Source organism: Triplophysa rosa, linkage group LG23 (assembly GCF_024868665.1).
Source record: "Triplophysa rosa linkage group LG23, Trosa_1v2, whole genome shotgun sequence".
Classification (NCBI taxonomy): Eukaryota; Metazoa; Chordata; class Actinopteri; order Cypriniformes; family Nemacheilidae; genus Triplophysa; species Triplophysa rosa.
Genome location: NC_079912.1, coordinates 20,122,465 through 20,150,296, shown reverse-complemented (window position 1 = coordinate 20,150,296; position 27,832 = coordinate 20,122,465). Strand labels below are relative to the sequence as shown.

At 38.6% G+C, this 27,832-nt stretch overlaps 2 protein-coding genes across 8 annotated transcripts in view; one reads left to right on the top strand and one right to left on the bottom strand.

Moving 5' to 3' along the window:
• Positions 1 to 16,589, top strand: part of kcnc3b (potassium voltage-gated channel, Shaw-related subfamily, member 3b) — a 66,035-nt gene extending 49,446 nt beyond the window's left edge. For 2 of the 4 annotated variants that reach the window (XM_057323198.1, XM_057323197.1), the window contains one exon: positions 9,807 to 12,522. In XM_057323198.1, coding sequence (XP_057179181.1) covers positions 9,807 to 9,961 — 155 coding nt within the window. In that variant the 3' untranslated portion in view covers positions 9,962 to 12,522. Of the gene's footprint in view, positions 1 to 9,806; positions 12,523 to 12,975 lie in introns of those variants that run through there. The other 2 variants (XM_057323201.1, XM_057323200.1) reach the window with 2 other exon arrangements.
• Positions 16,590 to 17,452: 863 nt separating this feature from the next.
• On the bottom strand, positions 17,453 to 25,956 carry cog7 (component of oligomeric golgi complex 7). Of its 4 annotated transcripts, none has more exons than XM_057323194.1 (18): positions 25,826 to 25,956; positions 24,820 to 25,005; positions 24,384 to 24,532; positions 23,546 to 23,662; positions 23,286 to 23,454; positions 22,801 to 22,883; positions 22,341 to 22,463; positions 22,065 to 22,263; positions 21,134 to 21,261; positions 20,897 to 21,051; positions 20,698 to 20,814; positions 20,558 to 20,623; positions 20,092 to 20,272; positions 19,865 to 20,005; positions 19,682 to 19,765; positions 18,883 to 18,997; positions 18,657 to 18,800; positions 17,457 to 18,313 (listed from the first exon to the last, which is right to left on the bottom strand). In XM_057323194.1, the coding sequence occupies exons 2-18, from the start codon at positions 24,983 to 24,985 to the stop codon at positions 18,147 to 18,149; spliced, it is 2,304 nt and encodes a 767-aa protein (XP_057179177.1). In that variant the 5' UTR covers positions 24,986 to 25,005; positions 25,826 to 25,956; the 3' UTR covers positions 17,457 to 18,146. The 4 variants fall into 4 exon arrangements, with proteins under 4 accessions (XP_057179178.1, XP_057179177.1, XP_057179176.1 ...); XM_057323193.1 differs by lacking the exon at positions 25,826 to 25,956 and adding an exon at positions 25,175 to 25,345 and having other exon boundaries at positions 24,820 to 25,032; XM_057323192.1 differs by lacking the exon at positions 25,826 to 25,956 and adding an exon at positions 25,175 to 25,345 and having other exon boundaries at positions 17,458 to 18,313.
• Positions 25,957 to 27,832: the final 1,876 nt, after the last annotated feature.

Below are 27,832 nucleotides of genomic sequence, written 5' to 3'. Positions count from 1 at the left end.
AACAAAAACAACTTTTGTGCTTTCTTTTACCTCTCAACACAATTGAGACGGCCACACCCCCTTTTTATTATGTTTGTCTAGTGAGAGCTTTTAAACGGATTCCTCAGGAGGCCGAGCGCATTAGCAGGAGTGGAATAAGACAGGAAGAGTAAATAAATGTAATGGAATTGATGGATGCTGGATGGAGAAGGTGTGCGAGTGATGGCGCTCACAACACTGAACGCTGAAGTTTGTATGACAGGAGGTCAAAAACTGGGCAAACAAGTAACCTGAAACCTAGTGTTTCTGTGGTAAAAAATGTACAGCTTGAATGTACTGTAGCCTAATTCAATTTGTATAAAAGCATCTGCCGGACGCATAAATGTGAATGGAATAAATTTGGAAAAATAAATGAGGAAAAATTGCACAAACTGTCCACAAACTTTCATCAGAAATAACTTCAAATCTGAATGACTTGATTTTTTTTGTTCATGTAATTAATATGGTATTTAATATATTCAAAGTAATGTAATGCTTTTCATGAATCAACACATCAAATCCGTTACAAAAATGAGTCAACTTCAAGTACATTAAGTATACTCGAGTAAAGTATATTTATTTACTATGTATTCGTTTATTTTATTTTATATTTAATGTAGTAGGCACTAATAATAATGTACTAGTATTATACTTGTAAGTGTACGTTTTCCAAAACTTCTTGTGACTAAATTGGCCCACTTTCAAGTTTACAAAAGCATACTTTTAAGTACACTTATGTGTAATAAATACTTAAGTAAACACAACTAGTTTGCAACTATACTTTTAACTTGTATTCTAACTTACAAGTAAACTTACAGGTACACTGACCCTGCTCTATCCGCTCCACAGAGGGTTGTGGGCAGAGCTGGGTAGATTACTTGGGATTTTTAATCAACATCCTGATGTCTGTCAGGCTGTCAGCCATCAGCAATGGACAGTAGCATCGTCTATCGGCCCAACCCTATATTTTCTTTATTTACCTTTGTAAAGAAACATCGTTGCTTGAACGGCTACTTTCTACTGTCTCAGCTGACGACATCATTTTGTACTGTGGTGGCCACCGTCGTGCTTCTGAAGGGAGGGGTGAGCGGACGACTGAGAGATTGGTCCACTAGTGGTCGCTAAAAATCCCACATTGCGACTTTAAAGTATACTGTCAGTGAAGTAATAGTTTTGTAGTTTTTATACTGGAAGTACGTTTTTTTTACAATTGCACTTTAAGTACACTACTATGTTTCTAGTAAGATATCATTTTTATACATGAAATATAAAGTATACATACTTTCTTATTTTTTAGTTTAAAAGAACTGTACTATATAAATACAGTTAAAACTTATTTTTGTAAGGGATCTAAATGGGAAAAAAATCAAGCCATACCAAACTAAATGCCAGCAACTTCATGTCAAACACTCAGAGTGAAACTTGTCTCAGATTATTTATATTTTGTATGATATGAGTATATCTGTGCTAAATGTAGTGTAGTATTCTCTAGTATTTTAATACAGTTTCAAATATACAGCAGGACCAACAGCATATGTCTAGCGCTAGGTTTGCAAACCTACTGTAAAACAGGAATACTTTAAAGTACACATAAAGATGAACAGATTTAAAACAGAGATGATATACCTACCCACAGTCACGCGTTACAAACACTTGCGCTGCAATGGCGGCCTGGAGATATATGAGGGATGAGATGAGTGTTAGTCACAGAGCGGAAAGACATGAAGACAACATGTGCAAATATCCCAACCACACTTAGATGCCCTGACGTGACGGTCGGCTCGGCACGTGTGAACATCCTAGCATCAGTCATCAGTGCATGATAATGGCAATGATAATATTCAAATGAATGCTTACACAAACAGGAAGTGACATCACGTGACGGGCGATAATGAGTTTTTGGTGATTATGGATGATGCAAGGAAGGACACATGTACACGACTACCAGTGAGATGCTTTTTCAGCTCGCTCTGTTCTGGCAGTTCGTCGGCGTATCGACCATCGGGCTGTTAGAGATAGAGGGAGTTCACATTACCCACAATTAAGCTCTATCGATCGGCTTGTGCCCAGAACGCACAGCGGCGCAGTCGTGGCATGCCGCTCACCACGCTGGAATGCACAGCTGTGTAACAGGAGAGCAGATCTGCTGTTTTGATAGCGCTCTGTGTTTTCTCAAACTAGTTTTTAAACCTAAACAAAGGCTGTTGTGAAACGTCTTACTGTTCAGACAAGACACCGCTGCCCAAAGTGAATTAATAGATTTTCCTTTTAAATACTGAAATAACTGTAATCCAATCGTTCCAAATGTATGGAAACATGACGGACACGACGGGTTTCTAAATTATGAGTTTTGATATTTGCAAAGGTTGTGGATAGGAAATGCACAGTTGCAGAGGAAACACAGACATGCAGGTCAAAAACACGTGGAAGGAGTGTGTGTGTGTGATGAGAGATGAGTTTTTTGTGTTTGAAATGAAAAATAAATAAAAGCTCCATGCATTGATTATAGAACTCAAGCAACTAAATTCTTCACTTGCACTTGTGCCTTTAGCATTTTATATTGAAAAAATTGCAACTTGGGATCAATTTAATTATGACAACATTTAGATTTCATGATGAAATTGAATCATCGGGGCAGATATTATATTTATTCCACTACCTAAAATACATCGTTTTTTCACTGTATATAAGCTATAGACAAACCTGATAAAGACACAATTTATTGACAAACCTCAACATGAAATCTAAATTAACACGATTTACTTTCTCTGGATATGATTCTTGCCTTATTGTAAATGATTAATCTGAAAACATGAAATAATGAAATCTTTGTAACCCTTCACCAGAATGTATTTACTTTGCCACTTAAACCAAAAATGAATATTTTGTAATCATTTGTAACCTTTCTGATGAAAGTGAATGGTGACTCAGGCGTTCAAGCTCCAGTCCCCATTCACTTCCATTGTGAATAGAAATGAAACATTCATTAAAAATGACAACATCATGACAGAATTTTCATTCTGGGGCAAATTTTTAGTTCTAACTTCAAAACAAATATACACAATGTAGTTATCCAAGAGACTAATGATGTTCCTCATACAGTATGTACATGTTCACTTCCAAGTGTGGACCAGAAAACATTAAGACAGACTGAACTCAAGAGTATAAACATCTGCGAGACAATCAAGGAGAGATGAAGAAATACAAAGAAGAGAAAGAGAGAGTGAGACAGACAGAACTCACAATAGCCATCCCAGCAGAGACTTCCAGAAGTCCGATACTGAGTTCAGCTGAGCAAACAGCCTCATGCAAACAGCATTAGCACACACGCACGACGCACACACGCACAGCACGACAGCACACACACACACACACACACACACACACACACACACCACACACACACACACACACACACAACACCAACAAAACAAAAAACAAAACCACCCCACACACCGACACACCCACACCACACGTCAATCAGTCACACACCACCGACTCACCGGCCACCAACCACGCACCCACCTCTCTATATCTGACAGCATTTAGGGATTAATCATCAGGAAGCTGCTACTTTAACACACGTATCAGAGCCAACTGTGGTGTGTGTGGTGTGGTGGTGGTGTGTGTGAGTGTGTGTGTGTGTGTGTGTGTGTGTGTGTGTGTGTGCGTGTGTGTGCGTGTGTGTCTGTGTGTGTGTGCGTGCGTGCGTGTGTGTGTGTGTGTGTGTGTGTGTGTGTGTGTGTGCTGTGCGTGCGTGCGTGCGTGCGTGCGTGCGTGTGTGCTAATGCTGTTTGCATGAGGCTGTTTGCTCAGCTGAACTCAGTATCGGACTTCTGGAAGTCTCTGCTGGGATGGCTATTGTGAGTTCTGTCTGTCTCACTCTCTCTTTCTCTTCTTTGTATTTCTTCATCTCTCCTTGATTGTCTCGCAGATGTTTATACTCTTGAGTTCAGTCTGTCTTAATGTTTTCTGGTCCACACTTGGAAGTGAACATGTACATACTGTATGAGGAACATCATTAGTCTCTTGGATAACTACATTGTGTATATTTGTTTTGAAGTTAGAACTAAAAATTTGCCCCAGAATGAAAATTCTGTCATGATGTTGTCATTTTTAATGAATGTTTCATTTCTATTCACAATGGAAGTGAATGGGGACTGGAGCTTGAACGCCTGAGTCACCATTCACTTTCATCAGAAAGGTTACAAATGATTACAAAATATTCATTTTTGGTTTAAGTGGCAAAGTAAATACATTCTGGTGAAGGGTTACAAAGATTTCATTATTTCATGTTTTCAGATTAATCATTTACAATAAGGCAAGAATCATATCCAGAGAAAGTAAATCGTGTTAATTTAGATTTCATGTTGAGGTTTGTCAATAAATTGTGTCTTTATCAGGTTTGTCTATAGCTTATATACAGTGAAAAAACGATGTATTTTAGGTAGTGGAATAAATATAATATCTGCCCCGATGATTCAATTTCATCATGAAATCTAAATGTTGTCATAATTAAATTGATCCCAAGTTGCAATTTTTTCAATATAAAATGCTAAAGGCACAAGTGCAAGTGAAGAATTTAGTTGCTTGAGTTCTATAATCAATGCATGGAGCTTTTATTTATTTTTCATTTCAAACACAAAAAACTCATCTCTCATCACACACACACACTCCTTCCACGTGTTTTTGACCTGCATGTCTGTGTTTCCTCTGCAACTGTGCATTTCCTATCCACAACCTTTGCAAATATCAAAACTCATAATTTAGAAACCCGTCGTGTCCGTCATGTTTCCATACATTTGGAACGATTGGATTACAGTTATTTCAGTATTTAAAAGGAAAATCTATTAATTCACTTTGGGCAGCGGTGTCTTGTCTGAACAGTAAGACGTTTCACAACAGCCTTTGTTTAGGTTTAAAAACTAGTTTGAGAAAACACAGAGCGCTATCAAAACAGCAGATCTGCTCTCCTGTTACACAGCTGTGCATTCCAGCGTGGTGAGCGGCATGCCACGACTGCGCCGCTGTGCGTTCTGGGCACAAGCCGATCGATAGAGCTTAATTGTGGGTAATGTGAACTCCCTCTATCTCTAACAGCCCGATGGTCGATACGCCGACGAACTGCCAGAACAGAGCGAGCTGAAAAAGCATCTCACTGGTAGTCGTGTACATGTGTCCTTCCTTGCATCATCCATAATCACCAAAAACTCATTATCGCCCGTCACGTGATGTCACTTCCTGTTTGTGTAAGCATTCATTTGAATATTATCATTGCCATTATCATGCACTGATGACTGATGCTAGGATGTTCACACGTGCCGAGCCGACCGTCACGTCAGGGCATCTAAGTGTGGTTGGGATATTTGCACATGTTGTCTTCATGTCTTTCCGCTCTGTGACTAACACTCATCTCATCCCTCATATATCTCCAGGCCGCCATTGCAGCGCAAGTGTTTGTAACGCGTGACTGTGGGTAGGTATATCATCTCTGTTTTAAATCTGTTCATCTTTATGTGTACTTTAAAGTATTCCTGTTTTACAGTAGGTTTGCAAACCTAGCGCTAGACATATGCTGTTGGTCCTGCTGTATATTTGAAACTGTATTAAAATACTAGAGAATACTACACTACATTTAGCACAGATATACTCATATCATACAAAATATAAATAATCTGAGACAAGTTTCACTCTGAGTGTTTGACATGAAGTTGCTGGCATTTAGTTTGGTATGGCTTGATTTTTTTCCCATTTAGATCCCTTACAAAAATAAGTTTTAACTGTATTTATATAGTACAGTTCTTTTAAACTAAAAAATAAGAAAGTATGTATACTTTATATTTCATGTATAAAAATGATATCTTACTAGAAACATAGTAGTGTACTTAAAGTGCAATTGTAAAAAAAACGTACTTCCAGTATAAAAACTACAAAACTATTACTTCACTGACAGTATACTTTAAAGTCGCAATGTGGGATTTTTAGCGACCACTAGTGGACCAATCTCTCAGTCGTCCGCTCACCCCTCCCTTCAGAAGCACGACGGTGGCCACCACAGTACAAAATGATGTCGTCAGCTGAGACAGTAGAAAGTAGCCGTTCAAGCAACGATGTTTCTTTACAAAGGTAAATAAAGAAAATATAGGGTTGGGCCGATAGACGATGCTACTGTCCATTGCTGATGGCTGACAGCCTGACAGACATCAGGATGTTGATTAAAAATCCCAAGTAATCTACCCAGCTCTGCCCACAACCCTCTGTGGAGCGGATAGAGCAGGGTCAGTGTACCTGTAAGTTTACTTGTAAGTTAGAATACAAGTTAAAAGTATAGTTGCAAACTAGTTGTGTTTACTTAAGTATTTATTACACATAAGTGTACTTAAAAGTATGCTTTTGTAAACTTGAAAGTGGGCCAATTTAGTCACAAGAAGTTTTGGAAAACGTACACTTACAAGTATAATACTAGTACATTATTATTAGTGCCTACTACATTAAATATAAAATAAAATAAACGAATACATAGTAAATAAATATACTTTACTCGAGTATACTTAATGTACTTGAAGTTGACTCATTTTTGTAACGGATTTGATGTGTTGATTCATGAAAAGCATTACATTACTTTGAATATATTAAATACCATATTAATTACATGAACAAAAAAAATCAAGTCATTCAGATTTGAAGTTATTTCTGATGAAAGTTTGTGGACAGTTTGTGCAATTTTTCCTCATTTATTTTTCCAAATTTATTCCATTCACATTTATGCGTCCGGCAGATGCTTTTATACAAATTGAATTAGGCTACAGTACATTCAAGCTGTACATTTTTTACCACAGAAACACTAGGTTTCAGGTTACTTGTTTGCCCAGTTTTTGACCTCCTGTCATACAAACTTCAGCGTTCAGTGTTGTGAGCGCCATCACTCGCACACCTTCTCCATCCAGCATCCATCAATTCCATTACATTTATTTACTCTTCCTGTCTTATTCCACTCCTGCTAATGCGCTCGGCCTCCTGAGGAATCCGTTTAAAAGCTCTCACTAGACAAACATAATAAAAAGGGGGTGTGGCCGTCTCAATTGTGTTGAGAGGTAAAAGAAAGCACAAAAGTTGTTTTTGTTTGTGGGTGTGTTTTAACCGGCACATGAAGGTACAGGTTGAGATGTTCTTGGAGTATGTGATTAGTGTGGCGTACTGTTCTATACCCAGAACCCAATCTGTGCCATACTCAGACGCGCTGCCGTTGTGCAGTAACTTAGAGTGTATAATGTGCCGGTTAAAAGGTTTCTAATGCAGACATCAGCGGTCGGAAAGAGACAGTTCTGGGCTGATGGTTTTCTGAGGATGAAGTCATTCAGCTGGAATTCAGATGTACAGGAGTGGCCAAAAGTGATGTCTGGAGGACATATCTAAATATTTGCTTTAAATGCTCAGGTTTGATTAAACCAGCAAAATATGGATGTATGGTGCTTGTAAAGAAATGTATTTGAAATAAATATCGGACAATATGCACTCTAAAAAATGTAACTGGGATTTTACCTAAAACCATTTACACTCAAAAAAAAGCTGTGAAATCAATGAAGAATATACTGTTTAAAAAATGAAGTAAACCTGAGTAACTCAAATATTTCTATAATTCACCTGAAAAATAGTAAGTGTATTAAATGCACTTAAATAACATCAGTCAATTTTTTTAATCAATGTTTTAATATGTTCTACTAAAAATATCTCAGAGCAAGCACTGAATACAGACATATGCGTTATTAATATTTTGTTGATCTTCTCTTGTTTTTGACAGTTCATTTTAAGCACAACTACATGACATAACATACGTAAAATGTTTATATTATTAACTAATTCGTTTATTATTAAATATTTCAAGTAAAGGAAAAGATGTCACTTTTCGCCACTACTGTATGTGCAGTAAAATCAAACTGGAGGTGTTTTTTAAGGTAGTTATAAACATGTCAACATAACCAACTACATGTAACTAGTGAAGTGTAAAAGTGCCTCATTGAACCGTTCATTAAATCATTGTGTAAACATAAAACCATGAATCACGCCATAATTTAAGTTTGTTGGTTGTGCAAACAATTGTGTTTGACCAATTTTGGATGTATTTGAATGGACGTGATAGAAAGTGTGTGTGTGTGTGCATGTGTGCTATTTGTATTTGTGTGTGGTTGTGTTTTATTTTAGACAGGTGCACATGTATTTGTTTGTGAATGTGCAGAAACTTATAAAAGACAAATTATGTGTGTGTGTGTATGTGTATATCTATCAGACTTGACTCAGCACTTTCCGTGTCTGGATGTGTGCGCGCTCAGGCCGTTGTTCTACTTTCAAAGCAAACCTTTCATTTTTCCTGTTTGTTTTTATTGCAGAGTGTTTTTTCTGTGGTCGACGCGCGGCAAACTTCTCCCACATTCCCCCCTCTCTCTCTCTCTCTCTCTCTCTCTCTCTCCCAGACAAGCACACATGTAGAAATTGAAAGAGAGAGATGCAGATCTGATATGTGGGCGGAAGGCCGCTGCTAGTGTCCTCACTTCACTTGAATGAATGATCCTACAAGCCTTATTTACAAACTCACAAATCTCTCAGACAAAGTCTTTTTCTCAATGTCAAGGATTCATATAATATGCAAATGAAGGCTTCTATGACATCACAGTCAGGTGACGTGTAACTGGATGTTTTGGGAGGTTGTCAAGGAAACCAGACGGTGGTCTTTTTCTCTGAACCCTACTGCAATGATTTTAATTTGATTCAATCTTAATTATAAAACCTAGTGAGCCGCCTACCTAGACAACATTTTTAGGCATCATAAGCAACAGAGACTTTTCCAAATAATAATAAAAATATAACACAATGATTGTGTTGTCCTTTGCAGAACAAGCAATCCCATAGTGCATTGTGACCATTTCAGTGATATATCCACAATTATAAATTTGTATTTGAACCATATCCAACAAATATCAATAAAAATAGTTAAAGCTTGAAAACGTGTGAATGTTTGTGTGATAACGTTATTGCTTATGAGCGTTCACTTCAAAATAAAGACGTGTACTCCATAGACAGCAAGGCAGCTCACAGGGTTTTACAGAAAAGTTCTATTTGAAATCTTGTGTACATGTTGAGAACCTTCTAGTTTGTCTCCGAATGGCTGTTGTGGTTTTCTTGTCCGTCTCCCACAGTCTGAAGAACAACATTAGCAGCTCTTATTTGTGTCTTGTTTAAAACTACCTGCCCTGCTTAACTACCACTGGTTAACTCAAACACTTAACACCGACGCACAAACATCAACTTTATAGTGTTCTTTTAACCAGTGAGAGTGTGTACGTGTGTGTGGAGTATTTTGAAAACCTCTGTGCTTTTTGATGTTGTGGAATTTTTAGAAACCAATGTATGACAATTTTCATAACTCTCATTTTCCTGTTTTGTCCTGTCTTGTTTCCGTGTGTGTCTGTTTGTTGATCTTTTATATGTTTCACCTTTGATTTCACATTTTTCTTCACGTTCATTTTATAATTGTGTTGAAATTTTGCGATCGTGTCTCTGTTATTTTCGCTTCATAATTATAATTCTGTCTGCTTCACCGTCACCCAAATCGATTTATTAACCGCACCGTAACATCATGTGACGCCAATAACAACCCACTCCATTGCCCATGCTTTTTAACCCGAACCACATTTGAAACTTTCTTTGATCTCTCACTAACATGAACCAAAATGTTTAAACCTCGACCTGGTCCAATCTCATCTATAAACCCGATAAATCACTCAACGCAGCCACCGGCTACGAGAAATCTCGTAGCCTCAACAACATATCAGGAATGACGGGGTCAGCCCTGCGTTTGACCCCCATCACCAGCACGCCCTACGACCCTTACGAGGCCCCGGGACCCCTCCGCCGCTGCCGATCGCCCATTCCCTCCATTTTGTAGCAGAATGAGACAGAAGGACTCAGGAAAGGAGAAAAGAAAGGCAGGATGGCCTCATACTGGCCTTCATGGCAATAATAACCGTAAAAACACATGCAGGTGTAGGTGAAGACTGATGTTAATATAGAGAAATAGACCTGTCGGGTCAAAAGTCAGTGCAGTAGATGTGTTTATGAGTAAATTGTTTGATTGTTTATTTTTCGCCATCCTAACCCGTAGTATATTATTCGTTTACATTAGACGGAGCGGAGGCTCTTTTAATGCATTTACTACTTTTATTTGGTGTGCTTAATCCTTCCATCTTGTGCTATTGCCTCAAATACTGAATTATTCCTGATGAATATTACTGTGAATATGTCATTCTCGACTGTAAAAAAAAGTGAAGCAGAATTTTTAATGCAAGAATATTGTATAGCCTATATGCAGTCATTATTCTGCACCTAGATCAAAAATGTATATCACACTTAACTCTACGTTGTTTGTTTGTTGAATTGTCATTGAATCAAACCTATATAATGACCAAAATGACTTATTTGGATTATTTGTTATTAACATTGTTCTATTTTTGTTTCTGCATTGGCTTCATCACGTTTGTTTGCATTTATTTATATAATGGTTTTTTCACATTATAATATAACTTGCCAAATTTAGTCCACATCAGAAGCTAATCTTCCCAAGTCAACTTAAACCTAACTCTTTTGTTCACACTCATTTTGCCATTGTGCACGGTGTTGGTGATGTATTAGACTTAAAGGAAAATTGAGCAAACACTTGTCCATGCAGGCACACATACAGTATATGCAAAACATGCAATATTCCACTAACTCATAATGCTGCAAACAAAACTCACACGCACACGTGTTGTTTATATGTGTAAGCATGTGGTTAATCCTGAAATGAAAGTACAGTGATGAAGATGTGGATTTTGTGACTGTTTATAGATTTTAGGAGAATTTCTTGAGTGACTTGTCAATGTTAATGTCCTGATGTTGTTCTTTTGGTCTGTTTTGAATGTGTTTCAAAGACAAACTGTTTTTGTTTTCAAAAACATTACACGACAGTTTCATTTGTATATGATATATACGTACGTGTTACTGTGTTTCTTTTCAGTATTACAAATAGACTTAAAAAATCTCAGTATATTCAGGTCCCTGTGACCGAGTGCTTCCAGAATCATAAGAAAATCAAGTAAATAAGCCATTTCTGAGAAAAGACTTTCCTGAAATAGCAAAAAGAAAAACATGTTGCAATAATTGCAAAGATGTAGTTTATAGATAACTGTATGTTACTAGTTTTCCTTCCATGTTATTCAGTTTCCCAATGGAGAACTGGCCACTGACCGCAAATACTTCCATAAGGAGCCATTTTGTTTTAAATATGGCGCCTCTATCGTGCAGACCTGGACCCCACCATGTATCCTTCAACTTTAGATATTCTTCATGCAACAAGAGTGGGACGCCAGGTCACCTCCTCATTCACTGTGAAACCAGAGACTGCTGTCTTCACGTCTCCATTAGTCATAGATCTCTAATGATTAGTTAGTTCTCTCTGTCTTCCATTTGTGAGTCGATGTTAATGTTTCTATTGTGCTGTTCTTGATGTTTAGAAGCTGTTTTTTCCTCTGTGAAGTAAATGCCATCTAGTTGTACTGTACACAACACTGTCCGCTCACTAAAACACATTTCTATAAAAAAAGCAAGAGCCCCCTATGAGGATAAGTTAGACAGCAGTGTTGTTTTAGAGAGCCACACTAGCTAGATTTAACTAGCTTCACCTGTCAATGCAAAGCTTCCAGATCCACCTGGTACACTTGATGCTCATTAAACTCATCTCCAATGCTTTTCTCTTTTTCTATACTTGTTTTTCTTGAAATGTGTGTGATATTTATTCACAGAAGTATTTTGGAGGTTTATGGTGTATACACGTGTGTTTGAGTGTGATGTCAGCGAGTGCGTGTGGTTCTTTGTGTTTTTCAGAGGATTGATTTCGCATGAACGTAAAATAATGAATAGTATTTTTCATGCACCCTGGTAATGTTTTAAAATGACATTAAAGGGATTGTTCACCCAAAAATGTATTCACCCTGGCCTTGAGTTGTTTCAAAAGATGTTTGGAAGAATGCTTGTATCCAAACAGTTCTTGGCCACCATTGACTACCATAGTAGGAAAAATGACAATGGTAGTCAAAAGTGCCCCAGAACTGTTTGCTTTCCTACATTCCTCAAACTATCTTCTTTTGTGTTTAACAGAACAAAGACATTTATATATACAGATTTGGAACAACTTGAGAGTGTTACATTTTGGGTGAACTGTTCCTTTAATTAAATGTGTTTTTTTTTGCCTAAAGTGTTACAAAGAGCGATTTGCATGTATTGAAAGATTATTACTTTAACTTGATTTTTTTTGTAGTGGAAATAAGAGCTAACTGTTATTGCTCATCTGATCACAAATGCTGTCCACTTTAAAATGAATAAATGATCAAGGTTACAGCTAGAATAGTTCAATGAATGATCTGTTAACACACTTTTTACAGTACATGCTTAACTTTTACCAGCCATCCACAGGTAAACCTTCCCCAGCTTTATACTGTGTTAATCTAAGTTTCCTTTCTCAGCGATAATGTACATTTTATGTCCTTAATGTATCTGGGGTGGACTATTCCATTCCTGCATTCAAGATCTTACATTAATTGGCCAAATGTAGTCCAGTTTCATCGCCCATCCTTTGATTCCATGTGTCATAGGCTACGTTGCCAAAAAAACAAGGTGAATTGGGCGTGTGCGCGTCTGGGACTGGACTTTTTCACCCCCGTGAAGATACATGATGTTCAGTGCATGCCGTTGATCTTTACATTCATGTGTGTAGAACAAATGTTGTGACTTTCGTGTTTGCGTCAATAGTTTTCTATGTGCACCTTTTTCAGTTTTCAGTTGTTCATTGTTTCTACACCTTCACAGCATCGGGTGTGTGCACGTTCTCGTCTAACGGCTGCGTTATATGTCTGTTTCTGTCCGCAGTGTTAAGTTTCTAGCGTTTGGCGAATCTTTTAAGGAGACACGGTGAGTCGCCGAATCCTGACAGTTTTGCCGATGGCGCCGTACCATCCACACACTGGACATGCGAGGAATGTCGGAGTTGCGAGAGGGTGTGACTGGAAAGAAAAAAACACGGAAAAGGGATTTTCCAAGGCCGGATCTTCACACGGTAACCAAAGCAACCTCACCGAAAATTCCGGATCACTCCTCTTCCTTGAGACAGACTGACTCTGAACACTGCACTGACACACTGAACCAAACCAACCGACATTCCAGTGAAAACACAAGATGGTTTGACTGCCGCACTGGTTTCTGTATATTCGTCTATATGTGAGAATGAAGGACCAAGTTCGAATAATTATGTAGCATTTCTGCTAAGACCCTGTAGCATCTCTTGGCTGGGAGAATCTCCAACAACCTTTTTAAAGACTGATGTTCATTGACAGTTTGCACAGAATGACTAAATATGGCTTAGTCATGCACAACGTTTTTCTTGTTGTCCCCACTCAGCATTTTAGCCGCCAAGTGTGTCCGTGCTTCGCCGTGTGGTAGTTTCCATTCGCCGTCCGAGAAAACGAGTCTTCGAGAAGCGTTTCTCTCTTTTTGAGTCCAACTAAAGCGGGGCAAGCGAAGCGCCGTCGCTTTTCCCAAACAGTCTTCCAGTTTTCCCCGTGAGTGCAGCGTCGAAACACACGGTCGGTCCCGACAGACCAAAGTCCGTTTCCTCTGACCAAATAACGCACGAGAGTTCAAATGGCACAAAACAACCCAAACCGGATCAAAGCGGCGACGTCTTTGTCCCTTTAAACGCGAACAGATTGGCTGTACTGCCATGGTTACGGTCCTTTTAAAAGAACCCCTGAAAAATTGAGGAACGTTTCTAATTCCCACATTAAGCCTCTCTTGTTCCTAAATTACACAGATTATAGAGAATTATTTTGTCATTTCGTTAATGATTTATTTTGTATTACGTAGAGCTAATTAATGCTGCCATAGATGATGCGCGTGCACACGCAAGAGTCCTCGGACCAATAACAAGTGTTCTTGTGTTGTGTTGTTCTGAAAGAGGGTGTTAAGGTCAGGGAAACAAACCCATTCTTAAAATGCTCCCTGTCGACAAATCGTCTGCGTTAGACTTAAAACTAAAAACTGCCTTCAGACTTTCCCTCCGTCATCGACTTGTATTCTCTCCTATTGGCTTGATGTCGCTCACTGTTGTTTCTTCTCGACCAATCAGAGGGAGCGTTCGACGAGGTCACGCCAAACCAATCAAGGAGAATAAATGTACAAAGAAAAAATAATTTATATTTTGATATGTTATGTAGTTGCAGAAACGTCTCCATGGTTCACAGGGAACGTGACAAATACAATTATGAAAAAAATACAATAAAGGGTGAAATTCGCTCTTTGGGAGGGAGGGAGGGAGGGAGCAAAATAGATCATGATGGTTGGATTATAGACTGAATTGTGAGAAAACGGATGTCAAATATGAAGAAACAAAAACAAATAACAAAAAAGCCAGAGGAAAAAATGATTAAAAATGCATTTTTGTAACTTTGTTTACCAGCATGAAAACTTTGCATGACTGTATTTTCTGCCAGCCCTTAGTTGAAGTGAGGAGGGCTAAAATAATAATGAAAAAATATATTAACAGTAAGGATGTTAATAAAATGAACAAATAAAAAAACATGATATGCAATGGATATTTAAGAAAATAATATATTTAAAAGAGCTATATTTTGTTTTGAAATAGGAAGAAAATGTGAATAAATTCTGACTGCGAGCTTCACACAGAACTGTTTTATTAGTTTAAGAATAGAAAAAAATCGAAATGCCACCCGTATCTGCTCCATACTGCCCCATGTAATGTTCCTGTTTGGTTGACATGTTTCATCCGTTCCATCAGAACGAACGCCCCGGGACATGTAGATTTCGGTTGTGTATCTCTATGTATGTACTGTAGAAGGGGGCTGAGCAGTGTGTTTTTTTATTCTGTAGACCTGAAATGTTCAGCTAATGTTCGTCTGTGTACAGCATTAGTTTCCTCTGTAGCCATGGTAACAACTGTGCTGATTCTAGAACCCTCTGTAAGTGGGATACGGCCCCTTTTCCCAGCATGCTTAGGGGCCGAAAGCATTTCATCGTCTTCATTTTCTCTCATTGGCAATAATACGAATGATAATCCAGAGCTCTTCTCGGTGGAGAGACTGTAGCAAGGCGAAGAGGAGACTCGTAATAATCTCAGCATCTTCCTTATGAATGGGTACAGGATGGGAAACCGATGTTCTATTATCTCAGGTGTAATGTGAGAAAGCTCAGATCCGCACCAGACTTCTGCCTGCTGGCTTGCCGTCGCTTGTCCGTTTAAAAAAAAAAAAGCCTTTGGTTTTTGAAACAGACCTATAAAAGCACAGTTGATCCTCAGAATTAAAGCAAAGAAGTCATTTGCATGACATGTCTATTTCTTCACAAGCAGTTGGGACGGAAAATAAAGTTTGAGCTTCCAGGCAAACATAGACACCGCAATGAGCCATTATCATTTTATTGTTCATTATTTGGGAAAAAAATACTTTGTTTACACCTAACTGAAGTGTTTAAGCATTGTAGCACTCCAGTGACTATGTTAACATGACAGGCAGATATAGGAATGGTTTGCCATCATAGACACACATATACATAGATGCCGTCTTTTTCTGAACAGTCAAAGCTGGTCTGTGAACACACGAGATCAAGTGGACTGACCGTCATTATACGTATTAAATGTATAAATATCAAATGCACATATGCAATACATATCAGCTGTAGACAACCAACACAGTCTTCCATGTAAAACGTCATCCCATTTCTTGACACAAAATCGGAGGATGTACGACATTGTGGCAGTGAGTGTTGACTGTACCAAAATGTTTGGAATGTGGCATCTATGTGTGTATGTCTATGGTCCCCATCACATTTCTAAGTGAGGGAGCTTAAAAGCAGAGCTTCATAAACTTGCTCGAATCATTCATGATGTTGCAATGAGATGGACTATGCAAGGCACGTCAGCTGTTCATGAAGGGAGCGAATCAACCAAGTACCCTTGAATATGAGCCTTGACCTCATTGTAGGTGTCAAAACTCTAGATGGAGCGCGTCGGCTAATTGAGAAGTCAACAGAAACCAGAATAAACCTCAAAAGAGAGACGGCGTGAAGGTTGAAGCAGGTAGCGGTCTGGTGTCACGGCTTTGAGTTCTTCCAGGTCTGCTGATATCATCAGATTATATGTGGAACGCAGAGAACGGAGGTGGAGACACGACCTTTGGCAGAAAGACAATATGACACGGCTTATATTTTAGAAAATCATACCATGTGAAAGCGAGATGTCTTCATGCTGGGTCACTGGGTCCGTTCCCACCCCAGAATGAAACCTTATAGGCCAGATCTTTGTTTTATCTCTTCCAAAGTTGTGCATATTTATAGTTTTCTAACTTATTTTGGTTATCAATTTATTGAACAGTTTATATTTTCTACAGTTTTGGTTTTCAGTTCTTCACTTTGTCCCATATCAAAGGTTGTTCATGTATTTTTAAGACCACCTTGTTCACCCACCCACACACACAGTATATATATATATATATATATATATATATATATATATGTATCAAGGAAAAAAGCCTGCTGGATTTGATTTGAGAAGGCATTAAGACCACTTCGGTCCAGGGGTCACAAAGTAACGTAGAATGAATATTTTAAAGCATGCTCTTCCAGCGAGACACCACGACACATATCCGCTCTGGCGTTTCACGTCATGATTTGGGTTCATTTCTAAATCTTTTGTGATATCACACTGCCCTCTTGAAATGATTTGGAATGGTGGATCTGTCTGCATTTCTTTCTCTGTGCCTGCTCTTGTATTCAGTGTCATTTGATCATTCCTGTGGATTAAGTTTCATTTGATGTACTTGAATTACAGATATGCAATCACCACCTCTCTGACCACTGCCAATCATCCCGATCAATAATCAATATGATTAAAGTGATTAACAACCTTCATGTGCGTCTTCTGTTGGAACACAAAACTCTTACGCTCCAGAATTTTTGTAACTTATTCTTATTTGGCCAGAGGAGACCGCTGTTGTTCAGATGTTGCTCTTTCACCGCTCAGAAGATTTGATGAAGTTCTCAGTTGTTTATTTAAGAATCAACATTTACATCAGGCGTTTCTCCTAAAAAAGCTCAGCAAAAATACAAAAAACAGAAATGAGATAATTGTTACATAAATAGAGGTGTAAATGAATGTAGGTTGTAGAGGTAATGGAGTTGATATTGAGGTCTTCAATAATATTGACTCAGTTTGAGATCTCTTCTGAAACTCTAATTAAAGACACATTTGAGATTTCTGCCTCTTTTTCTCAGGTTGGGTTAGAAATATCTAAGACCTGTGACGCAAAAGTTTCCGTTGCACAAAAAAACCTTTCCTATTTTCACAATATACAATTAAACTATGAAAAGAAACTTGTTACAGCCATTATCATTGATGCAAACGTTTTATTTAGACACTAACAGACATTTATTACGAGAGAATTTGTGGGTTTATTTCTAACAACATATTGGGGACTTTATTGGGAACTGAAGCGCTTTTGTACAACGATATCAAAACACATTTTTCTGAACGAAGTCAAAAGCACTGCAGACACAGCCCAATTCATTGCACCTCTTCAGGTTTATTTTGTTAACAAACACACAGATATGAAAACATCCCTAAAATGATTTAAAATCTTAATGAAACAGTCCTTTTATGAGCAAAGAACAGAAATATGAAGTAATAGCCAGACAAACGTCAGGAAGCGATTGTGACCATATTACCAAAAACACACGTTTCTTATGTGTCGTATAAATAAAGATTAATAGCACACATGCTAAACAAAACCTGACCCCAAAACCCATTCCTGGATACCTCGAACATCGTTTTCCGCACATACAGCCTCAGCGTTTGCTCCCAAAACATTTCTTCAAGCTAAAAAGTAATGAAAGAACTTTTCAAATGATTCAAGATGCAGGACATAAGCCACAATCAAATATTTACACGTGTGTTTGCCAGGTAACATTAGATTTGGTTTCTTAGTTTGGTGTTAAATAAGCAACATAGAAGAGCCCTCATATATCGATCTTGATCAGTACTCCAGAGCCCGCATGCTGGCGATGGAGGACGACAGTCTGCGTGGGAGGGGCTTGGCCGTTATCCGATATTCCTCCGGTTTGGCACGAAGAAGGGTTACGATATTCTGCAGGCTTCTGGAGGTTTGCAGGCCCAACGCATCCATTACATTACTCAGGTAATCTGTAAGGACAAAAAAAGAAAAACAAGTGGGTTTTAAAGATGAGCGCTACATTAAAATATAGACTGATTGTGAAACTGTGTACACTCAGCTTTCTACACTCATTATGTAAAAGTTTGTTGTTGTACATTGGGGACCAAAAGTATGACACAACATTGAAGATTTGTGCTTCATGAAGTAAACGTCAATTTCATATCCATAAATTTCAGATGTTTCAGAAAACATACCTCAATCTGCACTATTTCTAGGTTGCCTAAGAAAATCTCATCTAAAGAAATCTACCCCACTGTTGCTAATCACTTATTGATTGGGGATAATGGTGCAGTGATGTAATGATGACATCACCAATGTCCGTCGCAAGCTGTTTGGTTGCATGTGGGTTTAGCTCTGGAATCTGTAGGATGACATCACAATAGGTCTGCATGGTTGCCCTGGCGATAGACCCTAGCCAATAATCTGCAGTGTTTTCAAGCTCTGGAACATCATCACCTAGAGCAAGAAAAAACAGAGAAAGTTTGTTTATTTGTGTGCGAGTTGCATAATTCTGTCAGGTTTTGTGTGTTGATATAACCTTGTTCTGGTGGGTATGGCAGTTTGCCGGTATGTAAAGCAAGTTCTAGTGCTGGATCCTCCTGGGCCACAAACGGTTCCAAATGCAAAGGCAAAGACATGATATACTGCCCGATCTATAAACACAAACAAACAAATTAATGTAATAATATATACAACTAAAGAATACATTTGATGTGTTTTAGGTTTATTTAAATATATGTACTGTATTCTTACTATAAATGAGTGATTGATCACATCCAGAATAAAAGTTTGTGTTTACATAATACATTTTAAAAACATTATATATAGTTTAAATTACTGGTAAATATGAATAAATACATGTGAATAATTTCTTAATATGTATACATGTATGTGTTATAAATAAATACACAGACATATATTATGTAAATACAAACTTTTATTCTGGATGCGATTAATTGTGATTAATCGTTTGACATCCCTACTACAAAGTATTAAAACATGATTAAAACATTTGTCGTGCCTTAAATTTATGATTTTAAAGCTGCAATCTGTAACTGGTTTTGGTTAAACATAAAAATCTTTTTTTGCACAATCAATGTTTAAATCCTCTTTTTTACCTAATCCATTCACAACAGAAAGTTTATAATGATGATTTATAATTTGAGCTGTCTGGTACAATAAACCGTACAGATGAACAATGGTACGCCGACATGTAAGTGGCTTGTGTTTGTTCTTGTACTTTAAGCATGTCTTGTAGCGATTTGTCACAACGTTTGACATCATATAAGAACATAGACTAACTCTTGCCATCTGATGATATGTTAATATTGTCTTACATTAGCGATGTACTCTTGCGGTGACAAACTGAAGGCTGGCAGATCATCAGTTAGTGTTTCGCTCAAATCAGCAGAGCCGCGACCCTTCAAAAGTTAAATGCAGAGTCGGACACAAACGCCTCAATGTTGAACCTCATCGCTCACCTAAAATAACCTGAAGTTTGTGAAACGCTGAGCACGCACCTCCGGTTTGGTAAGACGGCAGAGTTGATGTTTGATTTGCAGAAACACAGAGTCAAACGCGAGCTGATTGGCCTGTTGGTTCAGACGCGTCAGAGCGGCGCGAGTCTCGGCCAATAAGCTTGAGTTTCCTGTTCCTTTCTCCTGCACGTAAAATGTCACAGATACTTGAGTTCATTGTTACAAATATGAAACAACGCAGCAATGACAAACAAATGAAGAAGTAAAACCTTGAGCGAGTGCAGCGTCTCCAGCAGATTATTATACTCCGCCGTGTTTGTTTGCTGAAGGTAATTATATTCCTGCCATGGGTTCTTTTGGCTCCGCCTCTCGGTCACACCCTCATGTAAGCCGGTCAGACTTCTGGGGTTAAACCCCTCCCACAGGAAACGTCCCGCCCTCCCGAGGATCCTGACAAAAACATTGTCCAATCGTGACACAAGCCAAGAAAAATGCAGACAAAAACAACCTTTACCCTAACAGATATAGTTCTTCCCATGTCATTTCAAACCGGTATGACTTTCTTCTGCAGAAAAGATATTTCTGAATAATGCTGATCACCGAACAACACTCAACCCCATTGACTTCCATTGTGTGGACACATTTCTCAAAAGATCTTCTTTTGTGTTTCACAGAATGTTTTATTTTGGGGCGATGCATATACAAATACGTCTGAAGTGTGTTTTCATCTCCTACTTGTTTGACAGCTGCTGTTCAAAAGCTCCACATTGTCTAAGCAGTTCTCCACAGGTCGCTATGATCCTGAGAAACACAGAAAAAAAGACATTTCTTAAAGTGAACTTGCCCTCAAACCTGAAAAACAAACCTCCACCCACCTCACAGAGTTCTGAAAGGCTGTCCAATCCTCTGTGAAGATTTCAGAAGTGGGCGTGTCCTCCAATTTGTACTTCTTTCGGATCGACTGAAGAGTGACAGAAAAATCTGACACGTACCTGCGAAAGAGCAAAAACACTGATCAATACTGTGAGCGCCCCGCTGGCGTGTAAGCATAATAAATGTGTGTACGACTCATACTTGCTGAAAAGACCTCGGAGGGCTTTGATCAGCCCACACACACCGAGACCGTCGGTAAACTTAACACAGCGATCCACAGCGCCGGCTGCCAAACCAAAGACCTTCTGCACGGAGTGCGTGAGCTCCAACACACAGTCCAACACCTCGCCACGCTCCTAACATAAACAGACAAAGTTAGATGCAAAATATTGTTTCTCGATTATATGAAGAAATACTGTATGTTAAGAGCTTTCTCACCAGTGGAACAGCACTGAGCTGGACCAGCAGATTGGTCTCCTCCAGGTCTCCATATTGCATTTGAGAAGTCTTATAAGGCGAATAAACACACGACACCAGCTCTCCAACCTTCAACATGTTAAACTCGCCTAACACACAAACACGACAAGAGGATGAGCAGAAATCTCACACATTCACAAGAAAATAGAAGCACAATGATTTTCAAATACAGAATTAGGTCATAATCTTAAATGGTGCGTTTTCAAAACAATCATTTTTGTAATTTTTCTATAAATTCTCATTAATGTGAAAACCACATGATTCCCATAAATGTGATAAGATTATTAACATCATCCTGTATAAATATTTGTCAGGAAAAAAACTAATTCACTACAATAAATACTACCAAATGTACACTGACAATTAAAGTATATCGATCAAATATATTTCTTTTATTCAATCTATTGCCATTTTTCAATTTTGCACTATTGCAAAGCAGCTGTAAATAAATATGTTGTGAAATAAACTGACAGAATAATAATAAAAAGAAGAAAGAAATAATGAATAGTCATTTATATATGGGTAGTTGCAGATCAATTTGCTCAATGGTGTAGCTAAAAATGAAGATAAATCTCTCTTATGCTATTTTATATGATAAACATAATTCATTTATTAATAATACGAAATCATGTCAAATTAACCGTTTGTTTTCTAAATCACACCAGAGGACACATGTTTTCACGATTTATTCGTCAACTACCCATATACTCTTCAAAATGTGTTTCTAATCTCTAAACATATCGGAACGCGCACATCAGAGTTCACCCAACTTGACCTTTGGAACGTGCCAAAATGCAAAACATCTGCGTTTTCGATCTGCTCCAGTCGCATGCGTATACATGGAAGTCTAGTGTGACCGCAGAATAAATCGACGCATACAGTATTCACACACCGAGCTGTGGCTGCATCGCTGCTTCCAGACTGCGACCGAAGTTTGCCGCCGTCTGATGGAGTTCCAACAAGATGTCAAGGCGACATTCGCTAGAGCAGCGTTTTAATGCCGCCGCAATGCATTCTGGGATAGACGGCGACATTGCCCCTAATGTCTGGATCATGAGTACGGTGACCACCTCGCAGGGGTTTCTAAACACCTACAAACATGGAGACATTGGTGAGTGTGTATGACCATCACAGCTGGAGAGATGTCAGATGAGTCGTGTGAGTGTACCTGACCGCTCCACTGTAACTGTGTGTGCCATGTTGACAGCAGCGTGTCGTAGAACTCAGAGAGCTGCTGTTTCAGAGGGCCGTCTGACTGACATATGCTTTCCCATACTGATAACAACTGCGCCTAAAAACACACACACACACACACACATTTGAATATAAACCACACAAACATGTGATACTACAAAGAGACAGTTCACCCAAAAATGAAAATTCAGTCCATCTGAAAACCATTTATTTACCCTCATGTCATTCCAAACCTGTTTGACTTTCTTTCTTCTGCAGAACACAAAAGATATTTTGAAAAATGCTGATAACCAAACAACATTGAACCTTCTTGACTTCCACTGAATGAACACAAAACCACCGAGACATTTCTCAAAATATCCTCTTTTGTGTTCCACAAGAATCATGAAGTGTGAATAAATGATGCCATTTAGTTTTTGGTGATCTGATTTTACCTTGTGGCATTTGTAGTAATATGCCAGTAACTGTGGCATTCTGTCCATTTCTGTGAACACTCTTACAAAAAGCTTGGCTTGATCTAAAACACAGAACAATGATTAACATTATGCCAACCCAAATGACAAAACAGACAGTTCAGCTCTAAAATCAGACGGAATAAACCGGGCTATAATATCCATGTTTGAGTTCAAATGAACTAATGTAAATAAATACATGCATATAAAATCTAAATACACATAAATATGCGTTTCCTTACTTTTGTGCAACATACATGGAACTCTAGCAGTGTCGCTTCTGAAACATCCCTCATGTTGTAATCTAGCCAGCAGGTGGCAACAAGTAGTTTTGATTGGATAAACTTTTGTTATTTTACCCCTAAACTATGCTAAAATCAGTGTAACAATCATGCATACATCATTCTGTTTACCAATCCTACAAACTTGATGCAGGTGATAAAATTGTGTTATCATGTATGCGTCACCGATAGACAGCGAGTTGAACGTGGCGACGATCTGTGGGCTGGCGAGAGCTTCCAGTCTGTTCTTCAGAGCTTCCAGCTGAACACATTTCTCACTGTAATCCGGAGTGTCCACTAACATCGCCAAACTACCCTGCATAGCCGCCAGTTTACTGCTGATCACAGCTACGTCCTGTGAGCAAACATACGCATCACATCCACTCCATCGACTTCCCCTTGATCACTGGAACATACAGTACACACTGTACTTAAACAGACTCCACCTGTGTTTTATAGGTCTCCTCGATATCAGCGCTCAGAGTGCTCCATTTATCTGCTTCCTGTAGAGCGTCTGCTGCCAACTGCATGCGAGACTTCACCTGATCGATCTCTACCAACACCTGCCAAACACGACAGCATACAGATGGCCATTAAACCCTCACCATCTCTTCATAACGAACAAAATGGTTTTCACTTCTTAAATGAATGAATGAGTATTGCTGTACACCCAAAGCGCTTTACAATCATATGAGGGGGGTCTCTCCTCAACCACCACCAGTGTGCAGCATCCACGACGGCAGCCACAGTACAACGGCGCCAGTGCGCTCACAACACACCAGCTGTAGGTGGAGAGAGAGAGAGAGAGAGAGCCAATTGAGAGCGTGGGGATTATTAGGAGGCCACGATTGGCCAGTGGAGGGGATCTGGCCAGGACACCAGGGTTACGAGAAGTGCCATGGGATCTTTAATGACCACAGGGAGTAACAACCTCGGTTTAACGTCTCATCCGAAGGACAGTGCTTTTTACAGTGTAGTGTCCTGGGGCATTAGGACGTGAGCACCCCCTGCTGGTCTCACTAACACCTCTTCCAGCACCAACCTAGCTTTCCCAGGAGGTCTCCCATGCAGGTACTGACCACGCTCAGCTTCAATGGGCAACCAGTCTTGGGCTACAGGGTGATATGGCTGCTGGCCATGTTTGTAGAGGACATTCGTCGTATGACAGTGTTATAAATGAAATGTATCCTTATTTTAGAATTACTTGCAACTGTCGGGTTCAAATGCTGATATGCAAACATTATATCGTTAATCCATTTAACAGCACATTTTGTGTATCTATACCTTCATGGACTGCACTGTGTCCTGCTCAAATCTCTTGATGTCCTCTTTAACCAAAATCATCTGATCCTTCAGAAACGAAGCCTCCTGCTTCACAGCCTCAATGTCCCTCAATACTCGAGGCATATTCTGCAGGGCCTGGTTGCTGCTCTCTAAGAAAAATACAACGTATTAGTCACACTTTATAGAGCCGTATAGATATAGAGGTACAGCAGTACCATACTAGTAAAGTATAAATACTTCAATTGAATTAACCGAACTTCTAAATTAATTCATTGGGACGTAAAAGTATATCAAATGACATCACCCATCCTATATAGAGCCACTGACATATAGAACACGGACCTATATGATGACATCATTTATCTTAGAGTTAGAAAGCTAAATAACCACTACCGAGTTACTAAGAGATGAAAGTATACAAAAAGGCATCCTTCACCCTCTATGGAGTTGTTGACCTCTTGAATGAACAGCTGCAGTTTCATGACCAAAGTAGAAGCATGCGCGTCTGTTTTTCCAGGTGCATCTTTCTGAACCACTTTGAAGGCTCCATTCACCCAATCCTTCACATCAAAATCCTCTGCTAGGAACTTCGAGAAGTCCATTTTCACCCCCTTTGAAAACCCTGTGGAGCCAGATTCCACAAGAACAACTTACAAAGAAGGAAAGAAAGAAACCAGACTACTGTCATATTTATAAAGGAAATATTTCGAGGTCCTGTTTATGTTATTTCTTATGCAACAAACTGAAATCTCTCCAGTCTATTCCATAATTCTTGCCAACACCAGCCTTACCACGAACATAAAATAAACAGCCCAGGAGAACGATATAACCATGACCACCAGATATAATTCAAACAGTATGATCGCTTCCTCCAGCGTTGATTTAAGAAAATAATTGTAATAAACAGATTCTGAGCTCAATGTTTCCGGGTTGCGCCCGTCATGATGCGCATCGATGAGAAACAAAAGCGGCGAAGAAACGTTCCGCTTTCGGGTGTTCTTGCGAACAAAAACCTTTAATCAGAAACTTAAACGCTCTACGTGGATACCTACTACGGTATACAGCTAATATTATTGTCGATATAAATAAACATGTAACCGACATTGAATATATTAAGAGATGTGATTTGAGTGACGTGGCTGTGCTGCTACTTACGTTGCTCGTGTGGATGTCATGCGCACTGCGAAAATAAAATACTGATTCCTACTGCTAATGAAACACATTTAAAATAATATTATCCCCAATACACTTTCACCTCATTAACGCTTTTCGAATTTTTAGAAGAATTAAGAATATTACATTTAAATCAAATCCTAAACTCTCACAAAGTAAAGAAATCCGGTATTTCTATTATTGTTTCACATAAATCTGAGGCAGTAAATTAAAAAAGATTATGTATTCAGAAAAAGAAAGTGGTGCTTGATATTGATGCTGTAACATACCTAGGTGATGTAATGATTTGATGAAACCCTGTCATAAATCTAGACTAAAGACGCATCTTTTTAATCTTGCATACACTAGACTTCCATAATATAAATCCTCTGAGGGTTTAGGCTGCATTAGTTAGATCAACCGGAACCAAAAACACAACTGATGTACTTGTTGGGTCCGTGTATCATCTGATCATTTGATTATTCTATTCAATATAACAAACGGAAAAAGAAAAAAAACAGTCGATATTTAGTTTTTCCGTTTTTCTGTATGCACAAAAAAAAACGATGTTTATCTTCTTATTTCAGCTTGAAACGGGAAATCCAATAAATAAATAAACCAAAACGAAATAACGACCCTAATTACTGTTTTTCTCATTTTTGGGTGATGTTGCACGGATTTCTCCGAGCGCGGCAGCGCGCCTAATCTCTTCACGAATCTCGCGATCGATCAGTTATCATTTACAATGGCTTCACTCGAGCTGTACATGTTTCATATTCATCAAATGTTTTTAAATAATATGACATATCACGAGATATCGGAAAAGAGGCCGCATGCTCTCTGGGGAACACTGCAACATTATTATGGTCCCTCCGTGAGGTACAGGCTCTGGCATGTTACCTAAACAGTAGCCTAAACTGATGTAATGTAGTGCAAATGACTACATAAAAACCTCACAGTTTCAACACAAAGTGAACATCTTTTATGAATTACTCTATAGCAGGACAGTAGTTTTAGCTGGGGGAACCTAATGAACTCGGTTGAGTGAGGTTACGGGGGGAGGGGCTGTTCGCATCACATAACTTATAAATTACAAAAGTAATTTATGGATTTACACATTTGCTGCTGCAAGCCAGCTGTGGCTACTTAATTGTTTACTTAAATGTCACATATTCAAAGCAATAATGCTAACAAACTTCGACTGTAAGCTCTGGAAAGTATTGTATGTGAACGTTAGGCATTGTTCAATATATATTTTTGAAATATTTTCCACGTCATGTCCTCCTCTCTCAGTGTGACTCTTTTAGTGGGAGTGAAAAGTACAAACAAAGCATATGCAAATGCATTCATTTCCATTTCGAGCTTCGCAAGTTCCATGCAATTGATCCCGGTAAGCGGCTGTACATTGCGCATGCGCAAAGCGTGGCGCGAGAAGACCCTGGGAAATCACCCCAAAATGAAAAAACTATAATTAGGGTCGTTATTTCGTTTTGGTTTATTTATTTATTGGATTTCCCTTTTAAGGCTGAAATAAGAAGAAAAACATCGTTTTTTTATTTTTGTGCAAAAGAAAAACGAAATATCGACGTTTTTTTTCTTTTTCCGTTTGTTATATTGAATGGAATAATCAAATGATCAGATGATACACGGTCCGGACCAATTTAATTTAAATAAACGAATATTCGTTTTTTTATTAGCTCAAATATTCGAATATGAAATTATTGAAAAATGCCCATATCCCTAAAGTTTATTTAATTGTGTTTGTTATTGTATTCATTGCTAAACTGATCCATTTTTGTTAACACATAAGTTAAAAGATTAGTAGAGAGGTGGGTGCCAATTTATTTTCTTTTGTTCTTGTTTTCTCCTGTTAGTAAGGAAGGTAGGGTATTTTGCTGTATTTTGGTTCTTTTTTATTGTGTTAGTCTAGTTAGTTACTTTCCCTACTAGGTAGAGTGTCTTTTGTTTATGTAAGGAATAATTGACGACGGGCCGTTCAATTATCAAAGTTAATGCACACCCCGAGGTGGTAATGCGGCCACGACGCGAAGCGGAGTGGCCGTTACACCTCGGGTGTGCATTAACTCGATAATTGAACGGACCGGAGTCAATTATTCCGCTTATACCACGGCACAACACCACAAGACGTTTCTATACCACAAGACGTTGTAGAGTATTTATCTCAAAACATTTGTATGGTATTTGTCCCGGAATGCACTTCTGTCACCATTCTGCCTGTCATGTTTTGTTTTGGCCACTAGGAGTCCCCATTGTGTTCTGGTTTTGATCCCTGTTTA